General features: G+C 46.9%; 2 protein-coding genes across 3 annotated transcripts in view; both read left to right on the top strand.

The window, feature by feature from the left end:
* DHX29 (DExH-box helicase 29) overlaps nucleotides 1–19,281 on the top strand; it is a 67,224-nt gene extending 47,943 nt beyond the window's left edge. For both annotated transcript variants that reach the window (XM_073680340.1, XM_073680341.1), the window contains 7 exons: nucleotides 3,754–3,978; nucleotides 11,587–11,723; nucleotides 12,260–12,350; nucleotides 15,781–16,086; nucleotides 16,233–16,364; nucleotides 16,809–16,905; nucleotides 19,007–19,281. In XM_073680340.1, coding sequence (XP_073536441.1) covers nucleotides 3,754–3,978; nucleotides 11,587–11,723; nucleotides 12,260–12,350; nucleotides 15,781–16,086; nucleotides 16,233–16,364; nucleotides 16,809–16,905; nucleotides 19,007–19,056 — 1,038 coding nt within the window. In that variant the 3' untranslated portion in view covers nucleotides 19,057–19,281. The remainder of the gene's footprint in view (nucleotides 1–3,753; nucleotides 3,979–11,586; nucleotides 11,724–12,259; nucleotides 12,351–15,780; nucleotides 16,087–16,232; nucleotides 16,365–16,808; nucleotides 16,906–19,006) is intronic.
* On the top strand, nucleotides 515–3,726 carry LOC141165178 (uncharacterized). The gene is made up of 2 exons (XM_073650811.1): nucleotides 515–1,939; nucleotides 3,685–3,726. Exons 1-2 carry the CDS (start codon nucleotides 656–658, stop codon nucleotides 3,724–3,726), a joined length of 1,326 nt encoding a protein of 441 aa, XP_073506912.1. The 5' UTR covers nucleotides 515–655.
* Nucleotides 19,282–25,788: the final 6,507 nt, after the last annotated feature.

Below are 25,788 nucleotides of genomic sequence, written 5' to 3'. Positions count from 1 at the left end.
GGAGTCATAGTCCCAGTTCCCGTTCAGGAAAGGTTTTCCGTTTTTTACTCAAATCTCTTCGTCGTCCCAAAAAAGGACGGCTCACTACGTCCGATTCTGGACCTCAAACAGTTAAACCGACATGTACGCATCCGACAGTTCAGAATGGAGTCCTTCAGGTCGGTAATCGCCTCAATGGAGGCCGGGGAATATCTATGTTCAGCGGACATTCAGGATGCATACCTTCACATCCCAATCTGCGCGTCGCATCAGAAGTTCCTACGCTTTTTCTTCAAGAACGCGCATTACCAGTTCACTGCCCTCCCCTTCGGCCTCGCCACAGCCCCGAGGGTTTTCACGAAGGTGATGGCGACGGTTATGGCCATTCTTCGAACAAGGGGAATTGTAATCATCCCCTACCTCGACGACCTGTTAATCAAAGGTCCCACGTTCAGGGACTGTCTCCACAGTCTCCAGATCACCTTGAACACTCTCTCCCGGTTAGGCTGGCTGATCAAACGGACAAATCCTCCCTGGTCCCATCCCAACGCTTAACCTTCCTAGGGATGCAGTTCGACACGACCCGTACCCGGGTCCTCCTTCCAAGGGAAAAGATGAACTCCCTACGATAAGGAATCCACATCCTCTCCGACCCAAGTCCACACTCCCTTCGCCTATGCATGAGTGTCCTGGGAAAGATGGTAGCAGCCATGGAGGCAGTTCCGTTTGCCCAGTTCCATACCCGGTCTCTTCAACTAGCCCTTCTCTCAGCTTGGGACAAGAATCCGTCATCTCTAGATCGACGCATCAAGTTGCCTCGTCAAGTAAGACGGTCGCTAACCTGGTGGTCCCGCCCTTCTTCCTTCAGACCCGGGAGATCATTCCTTCCGCTTCGCTGGCAGGTGGTCACGACCGATGCCAGTCTCATCGGTTGGGGGGCAGTTTTTCTACAACACACGGTCCAGGGCCGGTGGAGTCGCCACGAAGTCTCCCTCCCCATCAACATTCTGGAGATAAGGGCGATTTACCTGGCGTTGCGTCACTGGCAGAAGATCCTGGCAGGGTTCCCAGTCCGTGTACAATCGGACAATGCCACGGCCGTGGCATACATAAACCATCAGGGAGGAACGCGCAGCAAGCACGTCCTAAAAGAGGTGGCAAGAGTGCTACTTTGGGCCGAGAAGATGGTCCCGGCAATCTCAGCAGTCCACATTCCAGGGGTCGACAACTGGACGGCCGACTTTCTCAGTCGGCAGGGCCTCGCCTCAGGAGAATGGTCTCTCCATCCCGAGGTGTTTCACCCAATCTGCTTACGGTGGGACACGCCGGACGTCGACCTCATGGCGTCCCGGTTAAACCACAAGGTTCCGTCCTTTGTAGCTCGGTCCCGCGATCCGCTAGCAATCGCCCAGGACGCGCTAGTCATATCATGGTCACAGTTCCAACTGCCCTATCTCTTTCCACCTCTACCTTTGATCCCTCGAGTCATCAAAAAGGTCAAGACAGAGGGGGTACCAATTCTCCTAGTAGCCCCAGATTGGCCCAGACGTGTCTGGTACGCAGATCTGGTAAATCTGCTTGTCGACTCCCCCTGGAGACTACCAGACCATCCGGACCTCCTCTCTCAGGGTCCTATTCTTCATCAGAGTTCTCATTCTTTGAATTTAATGGTATGGTCGTTGAGGCCACGGTGTTGAAGGCGGCGGGCTTTACTGACCATGTCATTCAGACACTAATTAACGCCAGAAAACCCGCTACCTCGTACATATACCACAGAACTTGGAGAGCCTCTTTTCGTCACTGCGAACAAGATCAGCTAACTCCTATGTCCTTTTCTTTGCCAGTCATTTTGGCCTTTCTTCAGTCTGGCCTAGAGGTGGGACTATCTCTCAGCACTCTCAAGGGCCAAGTTTCGGCCTTGTCCATTCTATTCCAACGTAACTTAGCTAGCCGTCCTCAGGTCACTACGTTTCTACAAGGGGTGGCCCACCTGGCGCCCCCCTATCGCCCTCCAGTGGAACCATGGGACCTTAATATGGTCCTAAGCGTCCTACAACAGCCTCCATTTGAACCCATTCAGGACATTCCAGCCTCTCTCCTTTCCTGGAAGGTGGCCTTTCTGGTGGCTGTTACCTCTATTAGAAGGGTCGCAGAACTCGCAGCCCTCTCTTGTCAGTCGCCTTTTCTGGTATTCCATCAAGACAAAGTAGTGCTCAGGCCGGTGCCTTCCTTTTTGTCAAAGGTGGTTTCCGCTTTTCACATTAATGAGGACATCGTTTTGCCTTCCTTTTGCCCTGCTCCAGTGCATCCACGGGAGAAGTCCCTGCACAAACTGGACCTGGTCAGAGCTCTACGTGTGTACCTTTCCAGAACGGCCTCCCTTCGGCGCTCAGATGCCCTTTTTGTCATCCCTGAGGGGCATCGCAAGAGTCTCTCTGCTTCCAAGTCAACCATCGCCGTTGTATACGTTCGACCATCTTGGAGGCACATCGCATCTCGGGCAAGCCTCCCCCTCCCGGAGTAAGGGCTCACTCCACCAGGGCGGTGGGGGCCTCTTGGGCGGTCCGCCATCAGGCTTCGGCCTCTCAAATCTGCAAGGCCGCAACGTGGTCTTCTCTTCACACCTTTTCAAGGTTTTACAAGGTCCACACTTATTCTTCTGCTGATGCCAGTCTTGGACGGAAGGTCCTGCAGGCGGCAGTTGCCGAAGTCTGACCTAGTTTGTGACTATCTTCTGTTCTCCCACCCAGGGGACTGCTTTGGGACGTCCCATGGTCCTGTGTCCCCCAATGAAGCGATAGAGAAAGAGGGATTTTTGGTACTCACCGTAAAATCTCTTTCTTGGAGCCTTCATTGGGGGACACAGCACCCTCCCTGTTTTTGGACATATGTCCTGTTGGGCATCTCATTTAGTTTTTCACGGTTGTGCCCCGTCGAGCATTACATAGTTGGTTATTTTGTGCTTCTCCTACTGCTCTAGCCACTAACTGGTGAGCTTGGTGCCTGTAGGCGGGTGTATACTGCGGAGGAGGAGCTATTTTCCTTTTTTTGCATAGTGTCAACCTCCTAGCGACAGCAGCATACACCCATGGTCCTGTGTCCCCCAATGAAGGCTCCAAGAAAGAGATTTTACGGTGAGTACCAAAAATCCCTCTTTTTAAAGACATCCAATTGTGGAAGCTATTATTATTCCAAGAACTATTAATTAAAATGTTCTTTGTTCATGGTTAAACCCCTTTAAGTGCCCGTGTGAACCCGGCCTGACTGTTAGTACATGTAAGTACCAGGAAACATTATAACATAACAACGTTATATTAATACTTCGCTGGCTCCGATATAAGCTGAGGACCAGCCCTTTTTTTAATAAAAAAATCTAAAAATGAATGTACATGAAATCTATAACCGGGGTATCGGCCTGGGCAGCTCCATGGCATAAATTTTAATATAAATCCCCTAATCCCTCAGTCACATGTAAAACCGCTCCCCAATTACAAGGAAGAGTACTGATCTGACCCCTAAAGGGTGCAGGATCCCATCATTACATGCAGATGTTGCTTTGGTCAAGCTGAGCTGCAGTACCAGGCACTGCCCATGGACAGAAGTGGCGCTGTTTCTGTTAATAAAAGCCAATCTTTTTACTAATCTCATGCAAAAAAAAAACTTGAAGACACAGGCCTAATGAAATCACTGTTCTGTTAAATACAGGTTCTGTGTATATTGCACATTGTGCTTTATTCTGATATCTGATTCTTTTTCTTCTGTTGCTGATTCCAGAAGTGTGAGCTGGGCTCTCCGGAGGATTTCTTATCTAAGGCATTGGACCCGCCACAGCTCCAAGTCATCAGTAACGCCATGAGCCTACTGCGGAAGATCGGAGCCTGCGAGCTCGCTCAACCCCAGCTTACTCCGCTGGGTCAGCACCTCGCCGCTCTGCCGGTCAATGTGAAGATTGGAAAGATGCTGATATTTGGGGCTATTTTTGGCTGCCTAGACGCGGTGGTAAGAATTTCTAATTAGCTTTTTTTTCTGTGACACAAGAAGACGGGATCATATAACAGCAGCTTTTACAATTTGCAATTCCAATGTTAATAGATTTTTATTCCTCTGTCTAGATGTAAAAAAAAAAGTTGTTTTAAAGTTAGAAATACGCCTGTAATTGCTGAGCATTCAGCCAACGGCTATTCAGCACAACCGCCCCAAAGACATGCACGCTCGGTCCAGCTGAGCATGTGTTCTCATAGGAGAGAGGGGGGTAAGCCGTTAACAAACACTTCTGCGAGCGCCTGTTTCCCTTATGAACAAAACTTTAAGCATGATTTTAGAAATGAGCAAATATATTTGCAGGACCCTGCTCCGGCGTACTGCAAACTTCCTCGACCAGCATGCGGTTTTCGTCATCCTGAGCGCTTCTTATGATTACTAAGCCTCCACGTCATGGCATCCTGGGAGCTTCTTTTGATTACTAAGCCTCCACGTCATGGCATCCTGGGTGCCTCTTACTATGACTAAGCCTCCACGTTATGGCATCTTGGGTGCCTCTTACTATTACTAAGCCTCCATGTCATGGCATCTTGGGTGCCTCTTATGATTACTATGCCTCCACGTCATGGCATCCTGGGCGCCTCTTATGATTACTAAGCCTCCACGTCATGGCATCCTGGGCGCCTCTTATGATTAGTAAGCCTCCACGTCATGGCATCCTGGGTGCCTCTTACTATGACTAAGCCTCCACGTTATGGCATCTTGGGTGCCTCTTACTATTACTAAGCCTCCACGTCATGGCATCTTGGGTGCCTCTTATGATTACTATGCCTCCACGTCATGGCATCCTGGGTGCCTCTTATGTTTACTAAGCCTCCACGTCATGGCATCCTGGGTACCTCTTACTATTACTAAGCCTCCCCCTCATGGCATCCTGGCGCTTCTTACTATGACTGAGCCTCCACGTCATGGCATCCTGGGTGCCTCTTATGATTACTAAGCCTCCACATCATGGCATCCTGGGCGCTTCTTATGATTACTAAGCCTCCACGTCATGGCATCCTGGGCGCCTCTTATGATTACTAAGCCTCCACGTCATGGCATCCTGGGCGCCTCTTATGATTACTAAGCCTCCACGTCATGGCATCCTGGGCGCCTCTTATGATTACTAAGCCTCCACGTCATGGCATCCTGGGCGCCTCTTATTATTATTATTATTATTTATTATTATAGCGCCATTTATTCCATGGCGCTTTACATGTGAAAAAGGGGGTAAAATACAAGAACAATTTCAATAATCTTGAACACAATGTGACAGCGACTGGTACAGGCGGAGCGAGGACCCTGCCCGCGAGGGCTCACAATCTACGAGGGATGGGTGAGGATACAGTAGGTGAGGGTACAGCTGGTCGTGCAGCGGTATGGTGGAGCGGTGGTTACTGCAGGTTGTAGGCTTGTCGGAAGAGGTGGGTCTTCAGGTTCCTTTTGAAGGTTTCCACGGTAGGCGAGAGTCTGATACGTTGGGGTAGAGAGTTCCAGAGTCGGGCGGAAGCACGGGAGAAATCTTGTATACGGTTGTGGGAGGAGGAGATAAGAGGGGAGTAGAGCAGGAGATCTTGTGAGGATCGGAGGTTGCGTGCAGGTATGTAACGGGAGACTAGGTCGGAGATATATGGAGGAGACAGGTTGTGAATGGCTTTGTATGTCATGGTTAGGGTTTTGAACTGGAGTCTCTGAGCAATGGGGAGCCAGTGAAGAGATTGACAGAGAGGAGAGGCCGGGGAATAGCAGGGGGACAGGTTGATTAGTCGAGCAGCAGAGTTTATGATAGATTGGAGGGGTGCGAGAGTGTTAGAGGGGAGGCCACAGAGCAGGAGGTTGCAGTAGTCAAGGCGGGAGATGATGAGGGCGTGCACTAGTGTTTTTGCAGATTCATGGTTTAGGAATGTGCGGATCCGGGAGATATTTTTAAGTTGGAGTCGGCAGGAAGTGGAAAGGGCTTGGATATGTGGTTTGAAGGAGAGTTCCGAGTCCAGGGTTACCCCGAGGCAGCGAGCTTGAGGGACTGGGGAGAGTGGGCAGCCATTGACTATGATGGATAGGTCAGTTGGGAGGGTTGAATGAGATGGCGGAAAGATGATGAATTCTGTTTTGTCCATGTTAAGTTTTAGAAATCTAGCAGAGAAGAAGGATGAAATAGCAGACAGACATTGTGGGATTTTGGTTAATACGGAGGTGATATCGGGTCCAGAGAGGTAGATCTGTGTGTCATCAGCATAGAGGTGATAATGAAAGCCATGAGACTCTATGAGCTGTCCCAGGCCTAAGGTGTAGATGGAGAAGAGCAGGGGTCCTAGAACTGAACCTTGGGGGACACCGACAGATAGGGGGCGAGATGAAGAGGTGGTGTGTGAGTGGGAGACACTGAATGTCCGGTCTGTTAGGTATGAGGAGATCCAGGATAGGGCCAAGTCTGTGATGCCGAGAGATGAGAGAGTCTGTAGTAAGAGGGAATGGTCCACTGTGTCAAAGGCAGATGACAGGTCTAGGGGGAGGAGGACAGAGTAGTGTCGCTTAGATTTGGCGGTTAGTAGGTCGTTTGTGACTTTAGTCAGTGCAGTTTCAGTAGAATGGTGCGGTCGGAAACCAGATTGTAGGCGGTCAAAGAGGGAGCAGGAGGAGAGGTGGGAGGACAGTTCAGAATGGACATGTTGTTCCAGTAGTTTTGAGGCATAGGGGAGAAGTGATATGGGGCGATAGCTAGACACAGAGGATGGGTCAAGGGAGGGCTTTTTGAGGATGGGTGTGATTGAGGCATGTTTGAAACATGAGGGGAAGACACCAGTTGTTAGTGACAGGTTGAAGAGGTGGGCTAGGGCTGGGATGAAGATAGTGGTAAGGTTTGGGATGAGGTGGGACGGGATTGGGTCAAGTTTACAGGTGGTGAGGTGTGATTTGGAGAGTAAGGACGAAAGTTGATCTTCAGAAATGGTGGAGAATGTAGTTTTGGAGGAGGAGGGTTGAGTAGGTGTGGGGAGGGGCTGTGGGGGCTTTAGGCAAAAGCTTTGTCTGATGGTGTCAATCTTCTGCTTGAAGAATGAGGCAAAGTCTTCAGCTGAAATAAGAGGAGAGGGAGGAGGCACTGGGGGACGGAGGAGAGAATTGAAGGTGTTGAATAGTTGTTTGGGGTTGTGGGACAGGGAGGATATGAGAGATGTGAAGTATGTTTGTTTTGCTGCAGTGAGTGTGGACTTGAAGGTAGTGAGGGACTGTTTGAATGCGATGAAGTGCTCATGGGAGTGGGACCTTTTCCATCTACGTTCAGCAGCCCTGGAGGCCCGTCGCAGTTCTTTAGTTAGGCTGGTGTGCCAGGGTTGTCTGTTGATTTGTGCGAGTCTTGGTATACATGAGGGGGGCGACCGAATCGAGAGCTGCAGCTGTTGTGGTGTTGTATAAAGTGGCAGCAGCATCTGCATCATGTAAGGAACTAATGTCTGTAAGAGGGAGGAGGGATTCAGAGAGAGAGTGTAGGTCAAGGTGTTTGAGATTTCTACGAGGGTATTCAAGTTTGTGGAGTGGGGATTGTTGCCCCGGGGAGGAGAGAGAAGAGAATGTGAGTAGGTTGTGGTCAGAGAGAGGGAGAGGTGAGTTAGAGAGGTTAGATAGGGAACAGAGGCGGGTGAAGATGAGGTCCAGCGTGTGGCCGTCTTTGTGGGTGGGTGTGGAAGACCACTGGGTAAGACCAAAGGAGGAAGTGAGGGATAGAAGCTTAGAGGCAGCTGAGAGGGAAGTATCAATGGGGATGTTAAAGTCGCCCATGAGGATAGTGGGGATGTCAACAGAGAGGAAATGAAGTAGCCAGGTGGTGAAGTGGTCAAAGAAAGTGGTGGCTGATCCTGGGGGGCGGTAGATGACAGCCAGTTGGAGGTTGGAGGGGGAGTAGATGCGCACACAGTGCACTTCAAAAGACGGGAGAGTAATTGCGGGCGGCAGTGGGATCTGGGTGAAGGATCAGTTTTCTGAGAGGAGGAAACCTATTCCTCCACCGTGCTTGCCGTTGGGGCGGGGGGTATGGGAGAGGTGGAATCCGCCATACGAAAGTGCAGCAGGAGAGGTTGTGTCGAAGGGGGTGAGCCAGGTTTCAGTGATTCCGAGGAAGGAAAGCTTGTTAGTGATGAAGAGATCGTGAATGTAGGAAAGTTTATTGCAGACAGAGCGAGCGTTCCATAGAGCTCCTGTTAGTGGAACTGGGGAAGCGGGGGCTGGGCGGATGGGTGTAAGGTTAGAAGGGTTACGAGAGTTTGGGATAGATCGGGGGTAGGAGGTGGAAGTGAATGTAGGGATGTGGTGAGGAGGGCCAGGATTTGGAGAGATGTCGCCGGCAGTAAGGAGGAGCAGAGAAAGCGTTATTAGGTGGGAGCAGGAGAGGGCATGAGGTGGCTGTCTGTGTTTGGAGACAAAGGATTGTATGTTGTGGAATAGCTCTGAGGAAGAGGTGAGATGGGTGGGGAGAATGGAGGGAGAGATGAAGAGTTCCTTTCCAGGTGTAGGGATTAGGGGTGGTTGAAAGAAGTGAAGGATTAAGGGGGTGAGAGTGAAAACAAAAACAAACATTGTTTACTGTGACTTAGTATCCAGGTACCTTCAGTTCACTTCAGGTTCAATTCAGGATTAATTCAAATTTCAGACACTTCAGCTCATGGACACAGACTTCAGTCTGACACAGACTCCTAGTTCTCAATATATGGCCTACAGAATGCATTCAGCTGTGAACCAGAGGGGAGTGGTCTGTGCTCATCTTGATCAGCTGATTAAGGCTGAACCAGATGTAGGATACTCAAAGGTTCAGTAAACAAGGTCATAAATGAAAGTGGGGGGTGGGTAGTGTAACTTGGGTCACGTACCATTAGTATATAGTAGGAGCAGAGAGATATAGGGAAGGCTGCATGGAAATCAGGATGGAAAAGTTGGGTCACGTACCTGTAAGAGGAATGGATAAACAGAGATGCTGATTAGAGTGCGGTGGTGGCCGGTAAGGTACAGTCTGCATGCATCATATTATTCAGGATTAATTCAAATTTCAGACACTTCAGCTCATGGACACTTAAGCTGAGGGACACAGACTTCAGTCTGACACAGACTCCTAGTTCTCAATATATGGCCTACAGAATGCATTCAGCTGTGAACCAGAGGGGAGTGGTCTGTGCTCATCTTGATCAGCTGATTAAGGCTGAACCAGATGTAGGATACTCAAAGGTTCAGTAAACAAGGTCATAAATGAAAGTGGGGGGTGGGTAGTGTAACTTGGGTCACGTACCATTAGTATATAGTAGGAGCAGAGAGATATAGGGAAGGCTGCATGGAAATCAGGATGGAAAAGTTGGGTCACGTACCTGTAAGAGGAATGGATAAACAGAGATGCTGATTAGAGTGCGGTGGTGGCCGGTAAGGTACAGTCTGCATGCATCATATTATTCAGGATTAATTCAAATTTCAGACACTTCAGCTCATGGACACTTAAGCTGAGGGACACAGACTTCAGTCTGACACAGACTCCTAGTTCTCAATATATGGCCTACAGAATGCATTCAGCTGTGAACCAGAGGGGAGTGGTCTGTGCTCATCTTGATCAGCTGATTAAGGCTGAACCAGATGTAGGATACTCAAAGGTTCAGTAAACAAGGTCATAAATGAAAGTGGGGGGTGGGTAGTGTAACTTGGGTCACGTACCATTAGTATATAGTAGGAGCAGAGAGATATAGGGAAGGCTGCATGGAAATCAGGATGGAAAAGTTGGGTCACGTACCATTAGTATATAGTAGGAGCAGAGAGATATAGGGAAGGCTGCATGGAAATCAGGATGGAAAAGTTGGGTCACGTACCATTAGTATATAGTAGGAGCAGAGAGATATAGGGAAGGCTGCATGGAAATCAGGATGGAAAAGTTGGGTCACGTACCATTAGTATATAGTAGGAGCAGAGAGATATAGGGAAGGCTGCATGGAAATCAGGATGGAAAAGTTGGGTCACGTACCATTAGTATATAGTAGGAGCAGAGAGATATAGGGAAGGCTGCATGGAAATCAGGATGGAAAAGTTGGGTCACGTACCATTAGTATATAGTAGGAGCAGAGAGATATAGGGAAGGCTGCATGGAAATCAGGATGGAAAAGTTGGGTCACGTACCATTAGTATATAGTAGGAGCAGAGAAATATAGGGAAGGCTGCATGGAAATCAGGATGGAAAAGTTGGGTCACGTACCATTAGTATATAGTAGGAGCAGAGAGATATAGGGAAGGCTGCATGGAAATCAGGATGGAAAAGTTGGGTCACGTACCTGTAAGAGGAATGGATAAACAGAGATGCTGATTAGAGTGCGGTGGTGGCCGGTAAGGTACAGTCTGCATGCATCATATTATTCAGGATTAATTCAAATTTCAGACACTTCAGCTCATGGACACTTAAGCTGAGGGACACAGACTTCATGATTACTAAGGCTCCACGTCATGGCATCCTGAGCGCCTCTTACTATTACTAAGCCTCCACGTCATGGCATCCTTGGTGCCTCTTACTATGACTAAGCCTCCACATCACGGCATCCTGGGTGCCTCTTATGAATACCATCCATGTCATGGCATCCTGGGCGCCTCTTATGATTACTAAGCCTCCACGTCATGGCACCCTGGGCGATTCTTATGATTACTAAGGCTCCACATCATGGCATCCTGAGCGCCTCTTATGATTAGTAAGCCTCCACGTCATGGCATCCTGGGCGCTTCTTATGATTACTAAGGCTCCACGTCATGGCATCCTGGACGCCTCTTATGAATACTAAGGCTCCACGTCATGGCATCCTTGGCGCTTCTTATGATTACTAAGGCTCCACGTCATGGCATCCTGGGCGCTTCTTATGATTAGTAAGCCTCCACGTCATGGCATCCTGGGCGCCTCTTATGATTACTAAGGTTCCACGTCATGGCATCCTGGGCGCTTCTTATGATTACTAAGCCTCCACGTCATGGCATCCTGGCCGCCTCTTATGATTAGTAAGCCTCCACGTCATGGCATCCTGGGCGCCTCTTATGATTAGTAAGCCTCCACGTCATGGCATCCTGGGCGCCTCTTATGATTACTAAGCCTCCACGTCATGGCATCCTGGCCGCCTCTTATGATTAGTAAGCCTCCACGTCATGGCATCCTGGGCGCCTCTTATGATTACTAAGCCTCCACGTCATGGCATCCTGGGCGCTTCTTATGATTACTAAGCCTCCACGTCATGGCATCCTTGGCGCCTCTTGCGAATACTGGGCTCTTGCCGTGCCTAATTATTGAGGCGCCCAGGATGCCAGTATTCGAGTGCCAGCCTAGGAAGTTCACTCTAACCTGGTCCAACTGCCATGGAGTACCAAAGTTGAATGCTGGAGCAGGAGAAAGTGAATTTTCATCTGTACATGACCTCTGATGAAGAACACAGACCTGTAACACATCAGGACAGTCCGACATTATTCTCATGTGTGCAGACACCTTATGTCAATTTAATACTTAGCCCGTGTGCAATATTTCATCACTGATGGCTTCCTAACTCTAGGGGCAGCTACATTGTAATGACTGTTCCCTTGTGACAGGCAACGCTGGCTGCCACCATGACTGAGAAAACTCCATTCATGACGCCTATTGGTAGAAAGGATGAAGCGGACGTGGCTAAGTCCTCCATGGCTCTGGCTAACTCTGATCATCTGACCATCTTCAGTGCCTACATGGGGTAAGTCCTCTGCATGGAGACATCACAAGGTATTGGGCTACGAGCCACCTTGAAGATAAGGATTTATACATTTAGATGTTTATGTCTTGATAAACGTCTATTACTGTAGTTGGAAAGATATAATGGTGTTAGGGTCCCACGTAGTGGTCACTACGTGGCCACGATGCGACTTTGTGAATGTCGCAGCAGCTTTCAAAGGTATTAATTGATTAACTGTTAATGCATTAATAGTAATCAGTCATCTCATCCAATAGAAAGTCACTGTGACATCTATGATGGAGTCACATCGTTGGATCGCACCCTAAAGAGCTGTGTTCTGCACTGATGGCCTGAGCGTGTCAGCCGCCACAGACGCTGCTGTACTGTATACCGTGCCCGCTGCTCTGTACACCTATATTCTGCCTATTAGATTAACATTACATGTAGCACTTTGTATATACACATGGGTAGGATTCTTGTAGTCTATAGGATTCTTGGAGTCCCAACCTTCGTCACATAAATGTGTTTCTTGTTAGAAATCCCCTTTCTCTTCACAGGTGGAAGATGATCCGAGCCGAAAGTTACGGCTCAGAGATGACTTACTGTAGGAAGAACTTTTTAAACAGAAAGGCGCTTTTAACGATAGAGGTATTACAGTGGTTTTCCATTTTAATAGTACTTTAAGTATTGTGATAAAATCAACTGATAGTCCCATAAAGCAACATGGGCGCAAGGATGTCTATTGGGAAAGCTTTGATAGCCATTCGTGCACCCAGCTCTTTTCATTGTAGTTGTGAAACCTACGTGTCCTAGCAACATAGAATGTTAGAGTTGGAAGGGACCTCCAGCGTCTTCGTTTCGAACCCCCTCCTCAATACAGGACTCATTAAACCATCTCAGACAGATATCTGTCCAGCCTCTGTTTGAAGACTTCCATTAAAGGAGAACTCGCCGCCTGTTCCACTCATTGATCATCCTCACTGACAAAATGATTTTTCTAATATCTAATCTGTATCTTCTCCCATTCAGTTTCATCCCATTGCGTCTCTTGTTTCCACGTGCAAATGAGAATAAAGATGATCCCTCTACACTGTGACATCCCTTCAGATATTTGTAGACCTCTATTAAGTCTCCTCTCAGTCTTCTCTTTTTCAAGCTAAACATTCCCAAATCCTCTAACCATTCCTCGTAGGACATTATTTGCAGACCGGTCACCATCCTGGTAGCTCTTCTGTGAACTTGCGTCCTTTTTTCTGAAGTGCTAAGAGGGGATAAAAGAATCTGAAAGAGCAGATACACTATAGAAATCCAAGCATGTAAAGATAAAAAAAAATTATTACATTTTTACTAAGGATCATGAGCGTGGGTATAAGAATAGACCAGAAATCCAGGTAAAATAACATTTAAAAGACATAAATATGTTCAAACAAGCCTATGTCTGGCCACAATAAGGTCACAGACACCCCCTTATGAAGTCAATAAACACATAAAACTAAGTCCTCAAAATAAATGGGGACAGGTCCCTAGAGTTAAGCAAAATATGCAAGACTCTTGCCCAGTGGCCATGCTGCTGCTGCTAGTCCATGGCCGCCGGACCAGAGCCCTGCAAACTTCCTGTGTCTCTTCTGACTAGTAGGCCCCCGTGACATGATGCCTGCTAATCACAAGAGGCGCCAATGATTCTGCGGGAAGTAGGAGGCGCGCAAGGCTTTGGTCTGACAGCCATGGACTACCGGTGTGGCCGCTGGACCATGCATAGTCCTGACTATCTTTTTTTTCTCAACTCTACAAATCTCCAAAGGTATAGCAGTATTCCCTAATATGCACGACAAGAGATACACTACCATCCAAAAGTTTGGGGTCATTTAGAAATGTCATTATTTTTTAAAGAAAAGCACATTTTTTTTTTCAATGAAGCTAACATTAAATGAATCAGAAATACACTCTATACATTGTTAATGTGGTAAATGACTATTCTAGCTGCAAACGTCTTGTTTTTATTGCAATATCTGCATAGGTGTATAGAGGCCCATTTCCAACAACCACCACTCCAGTGTTTTAATGGTACATTGTGTTTGCTAACTGTGTAAGAAGGCTAATGGATGTTTAGAAAACCCTTGCACAAGTATATTAGCCCAGCTGAAAACGGTTTGGCTGATTTGAGAAGCTATAAAATTGACCTTCCTTTGAGCTAGTTGAGAATCTGGAGCATTACATTTTTTTGTTCTATGAAACTCTCAAAAAGGCCAAAAAAAGAGAACTTTCATGTGAAACTCGACAGTCTATTCTTGTTCTTAGAAATGAAGGCTATTCCATGCGAGAAATTGCCAAGAAACTGAAGATTTCCTACAACAGTGTATACTACTCCCTTCAGAGGAGAGCACAAACAGGCTCTAACCAGAGTAGAAAGAGAAGTGGGAGGCTCCGCTGCACAACTGAGCAACAAGAAAAGTACATTATAGTTTTTAGTTTGAGAAATCGATGCCTCACAGCTCCTCAACTGGCAGCTTCATTAAATAGCACACGCAAAACGCCAATGTCAACGTCTACAGTGAAGAGACAACTTAAAGATGCTGGCCTTCAGGGCAAAGTGGCAAAGAAAAAGCCATATCTGAGACTGGCTAATAAAAGGAAAAGATTAATATGGGCAAAAGAACACAGACATTGGACAGAGGAAGGTTGGAAAAAAGTTTTATGGACAGACGAATCAAAGTTTGAGGTGTTTGGATCACACAGAAGAACATTTGTGAGACACAGAACAACTGAAAAGATGCTAGAAGAGTGCCTGACGCCATCTCTCAAGCATGTTGGAAGTAATGAGATCGTCTGGGGTTGCTTTGGTGCTGGTAAAGTGGGAGATTTGTACAAGGTAAATGGAATTTTGAATAAGGAAGGCTATCACTCCATTTTGCAACGCCATGCCATACCCTGTGGACAGCGCTTTATTGGAGCCAATTTCATCCTACAACAGGACAATAACCCAAAGCACACCTCCAAATTATACATGAAGTATTTAGGGAAGAAGCAGGCAGCTGGTATTCTATCTGTAATGGAGTGGCCAGCGCAGTCACCAGATCTCAACCCCATTGAGCTGTTGTGGGAGCAGCTTGACTGTATGGTACGCAAAAAGTGCCCATCAAGCCAATCCAACTTGTGGAGGGGCTTCATGAAGCATGGGGTGAAAATTCTCAAGATTACCTCAGCAAATTAACAGCTAGAATGCCAAATGTCTGCAATGCTGTAATTGCTGCAAAGGAGCATTCTGTGATGAAAGCAAAGTTTGAAGGAGTAAATTATTCTTTCTAATAAAAATCATTATTTGTAACCTTGTCAATGTCTGGACCATATTTTCTATTCATTTTGCAACTCATTTGATAAATAAAAGTATGAGTTTTCATGGAAAACATAAAATTGTCTGGGTGACCCCAAACTTTTGAACGGTAGTGTATATGCTCTATTATATAGGTAATAAATAAAGCAACGTCCTGGATAAAACATAGTGTTTAGGCACCAAAAGGAAAAAAAATGTATTGATATCAAACAGGAGTAAGACTACCAGGATGGATAGCAGCCCCATGTGTATCACCGATACTCGGCCTTCCCGCCTTCCTTCTCCTACTTCCAACAGTTTGAAGTCCCAATGGTGGAAATTCCACATATAAGGCATTATGACATATTGTATGATTTTTCTTAGGAGTGCTAACAACATTTAGCATTTAGACAAAAAAAAAAAGGCTGTGCACCCCTGGTCTAGACACCCTCTCTTACCTTATGGGTATGTTCCCAAGAGGCTCATTTGCTGCACATGTAAAATTCACAGAGATATCCAAATTTCCAATCGGTAACACCAGTCAGTTTATGTTGAGGATTTTTCCTGCATCATGTGGATGAGATTTCGACTATGTGGGAACAAACCCTAAACTCTAGAATCTATTCATTACTTTGAACTAATTCTGTGGTTTGCGTGGGGATCAGATCCCTTGCCACTGAATATATCCTGTGTATACCAGCGCAGATCTCCATACATCTACAGTACAAGATACTTTCTGTAAGGTTCATGTCTTACTATTTCCTTAAGGATGTGAAGCAGGAGTTGATTCGCTTGGTGAGGGCGGCGGGCTTCGAATGCTCCAGATCCACAAATGGTGTTCAAGCTACTCTGGACAAGAAAGCAAAAATGTCTACAGAGGAGATGTCACTTCTTAAAGCCATTCTGGCCGCTGGTCTGTATGACAACGTCGGGAAGATCATGTTCACCAAATCAGTGGATATCTCTGAGAAATTGGCGTGCATGGTGGAAACAGCTCAAGGAAAAGCACAAGTGCACCCATCCTCTGTGAACAGAGACCTCCAGACCTATGGCTGGCTGCTGTACCAGGAGAAGGTGAGACCAGCGTCACCCTGTTTATATACTGGACCTTTACATGTTTCTTCCCTACAATCTCACAGTATCCAGAATCATAAATATGTATTTTATACCATATCTACTTTCATTGTGTCTCTAATGTTTTGTCTTCGGGATCTTTCCAGGTGAAATATTCCAAGGTCTTCCTTAGAGAAACAACTCTGGTGTCTCCCTTTCCGATACTTCTGTTTGGAGGTGATATCGCTGTACAACACCGGGAGCAACTACTGACCGTAGACGACTGGATCCAGTTTCAGGTATTATACTTGATTTTTACCATAATATATTTTGTTGTTTTTTTTGTGAAAATCAAGTAATGTGTGAATATATGAATGTATATAGTTTTTTTTTCTATGACCGCTAACAATCCAGCACACACCTTGTCCTAATACAGAGAAAAATATCTACCCTGACTCTTTTTCCCTTAATCTCCTGCTTTTCATTGATCCAATTTTCATCTAATTTCTATCAAAAATGAGAAATATATAAAGTAATCTTCTCTGTGAAACTCAGGAGCACAACCATGTCCGCCTGCTTGTCCTCACTGCCGTGTTTATGGCTGCAGTAGAAGACTCTCCCTTTTGCAGTAGGACAAAATATGATTTCACTGCCCCTGGTGAATAATGTATGTAGTTTGTAGCTACGTGTGTATTCAGGTGTAGGAAGTCATTTCACAGCAATAGTTCTGTTTTCCCTCACAGGCTCCTGTAAAGATCGCTGTCATCTTTAAGGAATTGCGCGTTTTAATTGAATCTGTCCTAAAGAAGAAGCTACAAAACCCCAAAATGTCTCTTGAAGGTAATTATTGCATTACTTTACATGAAAGCGTTTATTCAAAGAAGAAAAAAAAAAGGTTAATAATTTCAGCTATAGCAAATATGTATATATATCATTGTGATGTAACGATGCACTGATCAGAAGGCAGATCACGAGAGCAGTGTCTGAACAGTCTCTGAACCAGGAGTGAATAACGGGGGGTACAACCTCAGGACGGGAGAGGAGTCAATCTGATGACATTCGCATTCAGGCAGATTTGATCAAATTTGCCTGAGAGAAAATTGATTTGCATTAAATTAATTTCATGTGAATCTAATGTGCCCTGATTGCTGATAAAAGACATTTATAAAGTAAAAAAAAACATTATACACTTCTCTCCCCTCACCTGTCCCGCTGCCACCACAGTCCTTCACTGGCTCGGTCCCTCCGGCTGTATTCTTCTTCTCTTCAGTCGTCTTCTGACGTTCTGTGAGATCTGGTCGTTGCCACAGGCACAAAGGAGTGAAATCTAAAAAAAAATAAATACAGCAAGATAGGAATCATTGCCATTTTGCTGGTTCCGAGCAAATCGTGTATTAAAAAATGCAGCTTCTGGCGGTGCCAAACTTTGTGGGAAATTCTGTAGCAAATTCAGGTTAGTGCGAATCGATTTCCACGTCCAGTCCTTCAGCTTACGACGGTTGTCTGTGGCAGCTAGATGGGAGCGGAAGAACCAACTCTTACCTGACGGCATCTGCGGCTCTTCTGTTGATCAACCGGCTGGTCCAGCTAATCAAAAGTAGAGCCGCGGATGCCATGAGGTAAGAAGCTGTTCTCCAGGCTCCCCTCCTGCGGCTGCAGATTACTGACTGGCCGATAGACCAAGGAGGGCGAACTGATTCACACCAGCCCTACTCGGGACCCTCCACTGTATATTGAAAAATATATATATTTTTTAAAGGGGGCAGTGTAGGGTAGGCATTAAAAGTTTGATTTGAGCTGCTTCCTCTATGGGAAAAATTTATCTACAAGTGAAGTCGTCGATTAAAGGGGTATTTCCATCTCCAAGATCCTATCCCAATATGTAGTAGGTGTAATAATATTAGCAAATACCTCAAATTAGGATTGTAGCATGGTTCTTCTGATTCGCTATGTCATTTACCCCATGTGCAGGGCATTGCAGTAGCTTAGGTATCCATGGTTACGACAGTTAGTAAGTTAGCTGTTAGTCGTCATAACCATGGATACCTAAGCTACTGCAATGTCCTGCACATGGGGTAAACAACATTGTGAATTAGAAGAACTATGTTACAATTCTAATTGGAGGTATTTGCTAATATTATTACATCTACTTCATATTGGGATAGGATCTTTGAGAATGGAATACCCCTTTAAAGAAGATGTATAGTGCAGTAACATCCTAGAACACTTTACATATATATATACCCCTAAAATTGTGCTTGTCGCTTATTCATACAATGAATAAATGGGGCACAGTAGTAGATCAATAGGTTAAAGGGCTGAGGTTTCAACTCAAGCAGCGCTTCAAAGCGAGTGCTGTCAATCAACATAAAGAGAAGTGTGGAGGATGGTAATTGAGGGGGCGGAACGTTGCACCGAACGTCTGGCCACGCCAAGGGGACACCGAGGACCTCTCATTTACATTATTATTATTAATTTATATAGCACCATTGATTCCATGGTGCTGTACATAAGGAGGGGTTACATACCAAATACTGGAATCACTTACAGTAAACTAACAATGATAGAACGGTACGGAGGGAAGAGGACCCTGCCCTTGCGGGCTTACATTTACATATCCAATAAAACTTTTTTTTTCATAAAATAAATCTGCACTACAAGTAAGATTTGTATTGGGGCTAAGTCCCCTATATGAGCATATAAATGGCTTTATTTGAGTTTTGCCAGTGTCCATGGGATGTAAGTGGTTTTGCATCATTGACATGAATGGGGTTGAGCTCCAATACAAGACCCGGCTCTTGGATGAGCATGATGCTGTTACTTGAATATAAGGTGCCCATTTTTGGGGGGGTGTTTGACTTTCTCTTTCCTGTTGTTTCTCTTAACTGAACTTCTTACTATATAGTAATGATTTACTGTCTCTGTCTTGGTAATTTTACAGACGATGAGATTTTACAAATCATCAAGGAACTGATCAAAATAGAAAAGTGAAGCTGATACGATTCCAATCCCAAGGATTGCTGTACTAGGACGTAACCCGCCCGGCAGAGACACCATCATTTAAATCCTGTGGTATTTCAGCTCTGCCACGTACGACCAGGCTTCTTCCTCTTATCAATGTTGCATGCAGCGTTGAGGAGAATATTAATAATAAATTTATTTTGATCATCTGTTCATCATTTAATGCTTTTCAAATAAAACAGAGTGCCATATTTATATCTGATGTGGTGTATTATGTCCGTATCACTTCCGCCAGCGGACTCTGCTCTGGGCTGTTTAACCCAACAAATGCCGTTGTCAATTACTAACAGGCATTTTAGTGGCACGATCAGGATGACGCACCGATAACCTCAGCCAAACAGCCGTCCTGCGACATGATCGCTGGGTGCCAATGGGGGATGCCATGGCAGCTGGAGGCCAGCTGAACGTCCTAATGGCTGCCATCTTTGTACTCTTAGGCTGTGTGCACACGATGCGTTTTTAATGCGTTTCCGTGGTGTTTTTGCAGCTGCGGAAACGCCGCGTAAACGCATTAAAAACGCATGGTAGAAGGGAAGCAATGTTCCCCAATGGAAATCCGCATGTGCTGTGCCCATGCTGCGGATTTTTCCGCAGCGTTTATGCTGCGCTCAAAAATCCGCAGCATGTCCATTAATTTTGCGGAAACGCGGCTTTTTCGCCGCCATTGACTTGCATTAGAATGCGCCAATACCGCAAGACTGCATTTGTACTTGCGTTATTGGCGCGTTCTAATGTGCGGATGGTACCCGAATGTGGAGAAGATGAGACTCTCCTCCACACCCAGGTACCATTAAAAAGCTGTAAAAACAAGAATAAAATAAAAAATAAATGTATACTTACCTTCTGTCGGCCCGCGCACCGCTACTGCTTGGTTCCCGGCACTTTGCAGTGAGTTGAAGGACCTGCGCTGACGTCAGAGTCATGTGACGGGTCACGTGACGCTGACGTCGGCAGGTCTTTCAATTCACTGTTGCCGGCAGCCGGGAGAACGGAGTGACCGGGACATCGGGGGCCATCGGAGGATAAGTATACAGTACATTTATTTTTTTATTTTTACCACTCTCTCGGGTCGCACTATATAAATCCATGCTGTTTGCATGGATTTATATAGTGTGACCTAGTTGTCACAAGCACTTTCCAAGTGATGCTAATCGCTTGGGAAGCGCTTGTCAATCTGCATGCGGAAATGTCAGTGGGACCGCTTCATTTCCGCATATCCCTGGCAGGAAAACGCATGTACAATCCGCATGTGTTTTTTTCTGCCAGGGAGATGCAGAAACGCTCAGGAAAAAATCCTGAGCATTTCTATATCGTGTGCACATAGCCTTATGAAGCAAAACTTGTAACTGGACTTCGTAGGAGATAGTTAATTTTTCTATGTCCTGTATTGTATAAAACAACGCATCAGACAATCACAAATCAAGTCTCTTATGGGGAATCAAAAAAGTATAAGTTTTTAGAAATAAATAAATATATTAGAATCACTCTTTTCCAAGTTAGCAATAAAAAAAAAAAAAGTACATGTGAAAATTTCCAGAAATTGGGAGAAAATCACAGAACACATATGTGAAAAACGGCCGTTTAAGTGAGACCTGAATTGAATATACCATTTGTCAATTATTAGTAATTACCGTATTTTTCGGACTATAAGGCGCACTTTTTTCCTCCAAAATTTTGGAGGAAAGTGGGGGGTGCGTCTTGTAGTCCGAACCTTCTATTCTATACTGTCTTGTTGCTGTGGGTGGTGGGGTTATGGGGGGGGCAGCAGCGGCAGAGGAGCGAGGTACCGGAGGCAGCAGCGGCTACTGCAGCCTACACTGTCCCCGCTGCTTAAGAAAATGAATATTCAGTGCTCCCCACGCCCATGGGCGTGGAGAGCACTAAATAGTCATTGTCCTTAATCACGGGCGGCTCCTGCAGCGCTCAGCAGTCATTTGTGCCCGCTACTAAAGAGCATGAATATTCACCCCCTCTCCACGCCCATGGGAGTGGAGAGAGGGTGAATATTCATGCTCTTTAGTAGCGGACGCACGCAACCGCCCAGCAGCAGGAGCCGCGCTGCGGCTCCAGTGTGCGCCCGCTATCCAGGAGCATGCAGTCACTGCTCCCCACGCACACAGTCCCAGCGTGGGGAGCAGTGACTCTTCCGGCACAGCATCTCCCTGTGTGAGCGCGCATGTCAGTTACATCATGCGCGGCTCACACAGGGAGATCTGTGCTGGCTGCAGAGGAGGACACAGCGCTGGAGGAGAGAAGAAGAAAGGTGAGTAGGAGTGTTTATTTTTTTGTGTAATGGAGATGGGGCTGCCAGGCATACCAGGATGTGGGGCTGCCAGGCATACCAGGATGTGGGGGTGCCAGGCATACCAGGATGAGAGGTGCCATGCATGCCAGGATGAGGGGGGCCTTGCATACCAGAATGAGGGGTGCCAAGCATACCACAATGAGGGGTGCCATGCATACCAGCTATTAGAACAGAATTAGGGGATATTACCCCTATAACAGTGTCAGCAGCAGACCCTCTCCCCCTTAACAGGGCATCATGACCATATTTTTTGCTTACATTTTTTTTCCCTATTTTCCCCCTCTAAAACCCAGGTGCGTCTTATAGTCCGAAAAATACGGTAATTAAGATGAGATCTTTTTTGATTAGTACAAAAATCGTTACTTAAGTTGACCATTAGGTGGCAACGCTCTATAAGAAAATGATTACCAGAGAATAGCCAGGTATTTTACCAAAAGACGTTTGATTGGAGAATTATAGCTGTATCAGTAAACTGCAAACTAATCGATGGTCCACCAGAAAGCTATGCGTACCGGACCATTGCTAATACGATGGTGCTGTGAACATAGAATCTCATATTCTTGGCAGCACGTCGTCCTATTTACACAAGACAATGTGCTGGAGCAAACGATGATTTTCCCCTTCTCCCATGATAGCACCACCTGAGAGAGGGTATCTGCCCACCAAGGACAGGAACCTACTGAATAAAAAGGCGGTACCTCTCTTCCGCATCAATTTTGGTTCCTGTCCTTGATGGGAGCCTCTCTAGGTGGTGCCTCGCCTACATGTTCGTGGGATCTGGAGTTGGATCCCGGGATCGATGCGGCCTGGAGGCCGTGAAGAAGCAGCAGATGGGTCCTCTGTTCCCAGCCCCCATCTTGCTGGTACCTGGGTCTGCGTGCGGGGGGGGGGGGGGGGGGGCGCCTCCCGGGGTCCTCTCCCACGTGCGCTGGGTCTTGCGGCCGGGTCTGCGCACGCACGGTGGCCGTGGCTGGGCGCGCCGGCAGGCAGGCCTTCCGGGCTGCGCACGTGCAAGGTCGCGTAGCGCCCAGCGACGTTGCGCGCCGGAAGTCCGGGCTGCGCACGCGCGGGGTCGTGTCGCGCCCTAGTACGAGTGCACCGGAAGCCCGGGTCTGCGCTTGCGCGGGGTGCGATGTCCAGGGACATCCCCGTTTGCAAGCGCGCAGGGTCTGCGCACGCGCAGGAGGGATCCTGCAGCGTAGCGCGCCAGCTGGCATGAAGAGAAAAAAAAAAGGGAATGTATATTTATTTTAGTGAAAAATTAAAAAATATATATATATTTATATATGAAAAGGAGTATAAGATAAAATTACAGCTCCTACGTTAAGCAAAAAGAGAGCACACTGCTGCTGGAAGGGGAGGGGCCCAAAAGAGGTGGAGCCCCCTCATGCTTTAAAAGGATGGGAAGCGGTCAAGATGGCTGTGTCTGCATCCCCGTCATCATGAGTGAGGAGCCGCAGTCACCTGGGCAGCAGCTGTCACAGCCGCAGGAGGGGCAGCAGCTGTCACAGCCGCAGGAGGAACAGCAGCAGCCACAGCCGCCTAAGCAGCGTAAACAGCTCAAGCAAAATGTGAGACAACCGGAGCATCGGGAGTCTTCCCATCATCAGAGCCACAGCAGTGGGGGTCGTACGAGTGCCGGCAGAACCTGTCGGAAGAGATCTCGTGAATCCACCTCCGCCAGATGGGAGCCTTCATGTGAACGGCAACCACCGCCTTCGGTACCCTAGGCTGAACGGCAGTGTGGTGAGTGATCTTCGTGAAAGTTCACCTTAGTAATGTGCTCTTCTCTGTTTTTTCCTCTTTTCTCTCCTTTCATTTCTTTCTGGTTGTTAGGAACCAAAAAAGTGTAGTTATAAGAATAAGGAGTGTGCATTATGTAAAGTTAGCCTTCCCGGCTCCTACGCTAAAAACCGTTGCTTTGATTGTATCCAAAAAACTATAGCAGAGGAGTCCCCTAGTTTTTCTATGGATTTAAAAACCTTGATCCAGACGGAGGTCAGGGATTCCTTAAAGAGCTTGACCTCTTGTAAGAGGAGGAAGTAGAAACGGGTTTCCTCGGACTCAGAGAAATCAGTAGAGTCCCGTTTCACGAGGGAATATCCTTCCCCCTCTGACCTCTCTTCATCATCTTCATCAGAGTCTTCGGATGATGATGGAGGGGGTAGGCCTTGTTTTTCGGTGGACAATACTGAAAGATTGGTCAAGGCAATTAGAGTGACTATGGGTATTGCCGATGCCAAAGCTCCCAGAACAGTTCAGGATGTGATGTTCGGGGGCGTAGATCAGAGGAGGAGACGCACATTCCCAGTTAATGAGAGGATCAAGACTCTTATAGATAGTGAATGGAAAAAAACAGAGAGGAAAGGCCAGCTGCCTTCTTCTTCTAAGCAGAGATACCCTTTTGAAGAGGAGGATGCAGCTAAGTGGGACAAAACCCCTAAAATTGATGTGGCCATCGCGAAGTCCTTGAAAAGATCCACACTGCCCTTTGAGGATTTGGGGACCCTAAAAGATCCGCTTGATAAAAAGGCGGAGTCTTTTCTTAAACAGGCCTGGGAGTCATCAGCAGGGCTCTGAAACCGGCAGTGGCAGCCACCTGCACCGCCAGGTCTATGATGATCTGGCTTCAACAGTTAGAGGACCAGATCAAAGGGAATGTCTCTAGAGAGAAAATTCTGTCGGGTCTTCCTCTTTTGCAGGGGGTGGCTGCATTCCTTGCAGATGCATCAGCAGATTCAGTTAGGCTGGCTGCCAGGTCAGCAAACCTTTCTAATGCAGCCCGTAGGGCATTATGGCTCAAGAGCTGGCCAGGGGATGTGCAGTCAAAATCTAAACTCTTCTCAATCCCTTGCGAGGGGGACTTTCTTTTCGGGAAGGCCTTAGATGACATCCTGGATAAGGCCACGGACAAGAAACAGGGGTTTCCCACTGTGTCTGTTCTCCGATATAAGAGCTCCTTTCGGAATAGGAAATACAATCGGAGCAAGTTTCCCAGAGACCAAAGTGGTTGGAGAGACAGGAAGCCGAATAACAGAGGCTTCATGTTCGGGGGTCCATCCTCCGAGAATAAGAAAGCCCCTAAGTGACGGACCTCCCCAGGTGGGAGGAAGGTTGTCCCACTTCCTTCCCGCCTGGGAAAAAATCTCGTCCAGTGCTTGGAATTTAGGGATAATCAGGAGGGGGCTGAAGTTGGAGTTCAAAAACATTCCCAGAAACACCGTCAGGATTTCAGCCCCCAGAGGCCTAAGGGAGCAGATGGCCCTGCAGCATGAAGTACTCACTCTGGTTGTGAAGGGGGTTCTAGTAGAAACAACTGTACCCGAGCAAGTGAGAGGGTTTTACTCAACTCTCTTCCTGATACAGAAGCCGGATAGCTCCTTCAGAACCATTGTCAACTTGAAGAAGCTGAACGACCATTTGATTTACAGGCCATTCAAGATGGAATCAATAAAATCGGCCATAAAAATGTTGTTTCCAGACTGCTATATGTGCGTCCTTGATTTGAAGGACGCTTACTACCACGTTCCAATCTTTCCTGCACACCAACAGTTTCTGAAGGTAGCTGTACGCTTCGGCAAGCACATAAGGCATTTTCAGTTTGCCGCTCTTCCCTTTGGCATCTCCATGGCTCCAAGGGTTTTCACAAAGATTATCCTGGAAGTCACATAGCATTTAAGGGAGAAAGATATCCTAGTCATCCCTTACCTGGATGATTTTTTAGTGGTGGGCAGATCAAAACAACTCTGCGCACTTGCTCTGGCGGAAGTCATGGCCAGTCTAAATGGCCTGGGTTGGATGTTAAATTTAGAAAAATTGAGACTAGAACCAAAAAAGGTTCAATCATTCCTGGGTCTCATTTTGGAGTCGGAAAACCAGACTTGTCTTCTGCCTGAGGACAAGAAACTGAAGATCAGTTCCCTCATATCACGCGTAATCAGCAATCCATCCATGACCTTGAGAAATGCAATGTCTCTATTGGGTACAATGACATCTTGTGTCCCAGCAGTTCAGTGGGCCCAGTTTCATTCCAGATGTCTTCAGCAGGAGATCCTGACAGCAGACAAATGGCTCAGAGGTCGCCTGGATGGAAGAATATCCCTTTCAACTTTAGTAATCAACTCGCTGGACTGGTGGATGAATCCGGTAAATCTATCTCTGGGGGTTCCTTGGTCTTTCCAGGTGTCAGATACGATTACGACAGACGCAAGCGCAGAAGGCTCACCTGAGAGATCATTCAATTCAAGGCCTCTAGTCGGACAGCGAGACGGGTCTCTCCTCCAACATGAGGGAGCTGTTGGCAGTCAGAAATGCGCTAGTAGAGTTCAGTTCTCTTCTTCAGGGTCATCATACCCGGATAATGTCGGACAACCGAACGACAGTCACCTACATCAATC

The sequence above is a fragment of the Phyllobates terribilis genome, unplaced genomic scaffold (assembly GCF_046119375.1).
Source record: "Phyllobates terribilis strain yellow unplaced genomic scaffold, ASM4611937v1 Scaffold_1__5_contigs__length_1240528914, whole genome shotgun sequence".
Taxonomy (NCBI): Eukaryota; Metazoa; Chordata; class Amphibia; order Anura; family Dendrobatidae; genus Phyllobates; species Phyllobates terribilis.
This window is presented reverse-complemented; position numbering and strand designations above follow the sequence as displayed.

Bases quoted from the DNA above. Each gene is read 5' to 3' on its own strand.
- LOC141165178 (XM_073650811.1), top strand. From the start codon at position 656: ATGCATGAGTGTCCTGGGAAAGATGGTAGCAGCCATGGAGGCAGTTCC. The intron at 1,940-3,684 runs GTCACTACGTTT...TGTTAAATACAG, and splicing joins ACTTAGCTAGCCGTCCTCAG to GTTCTGTGTATATTGCACAT.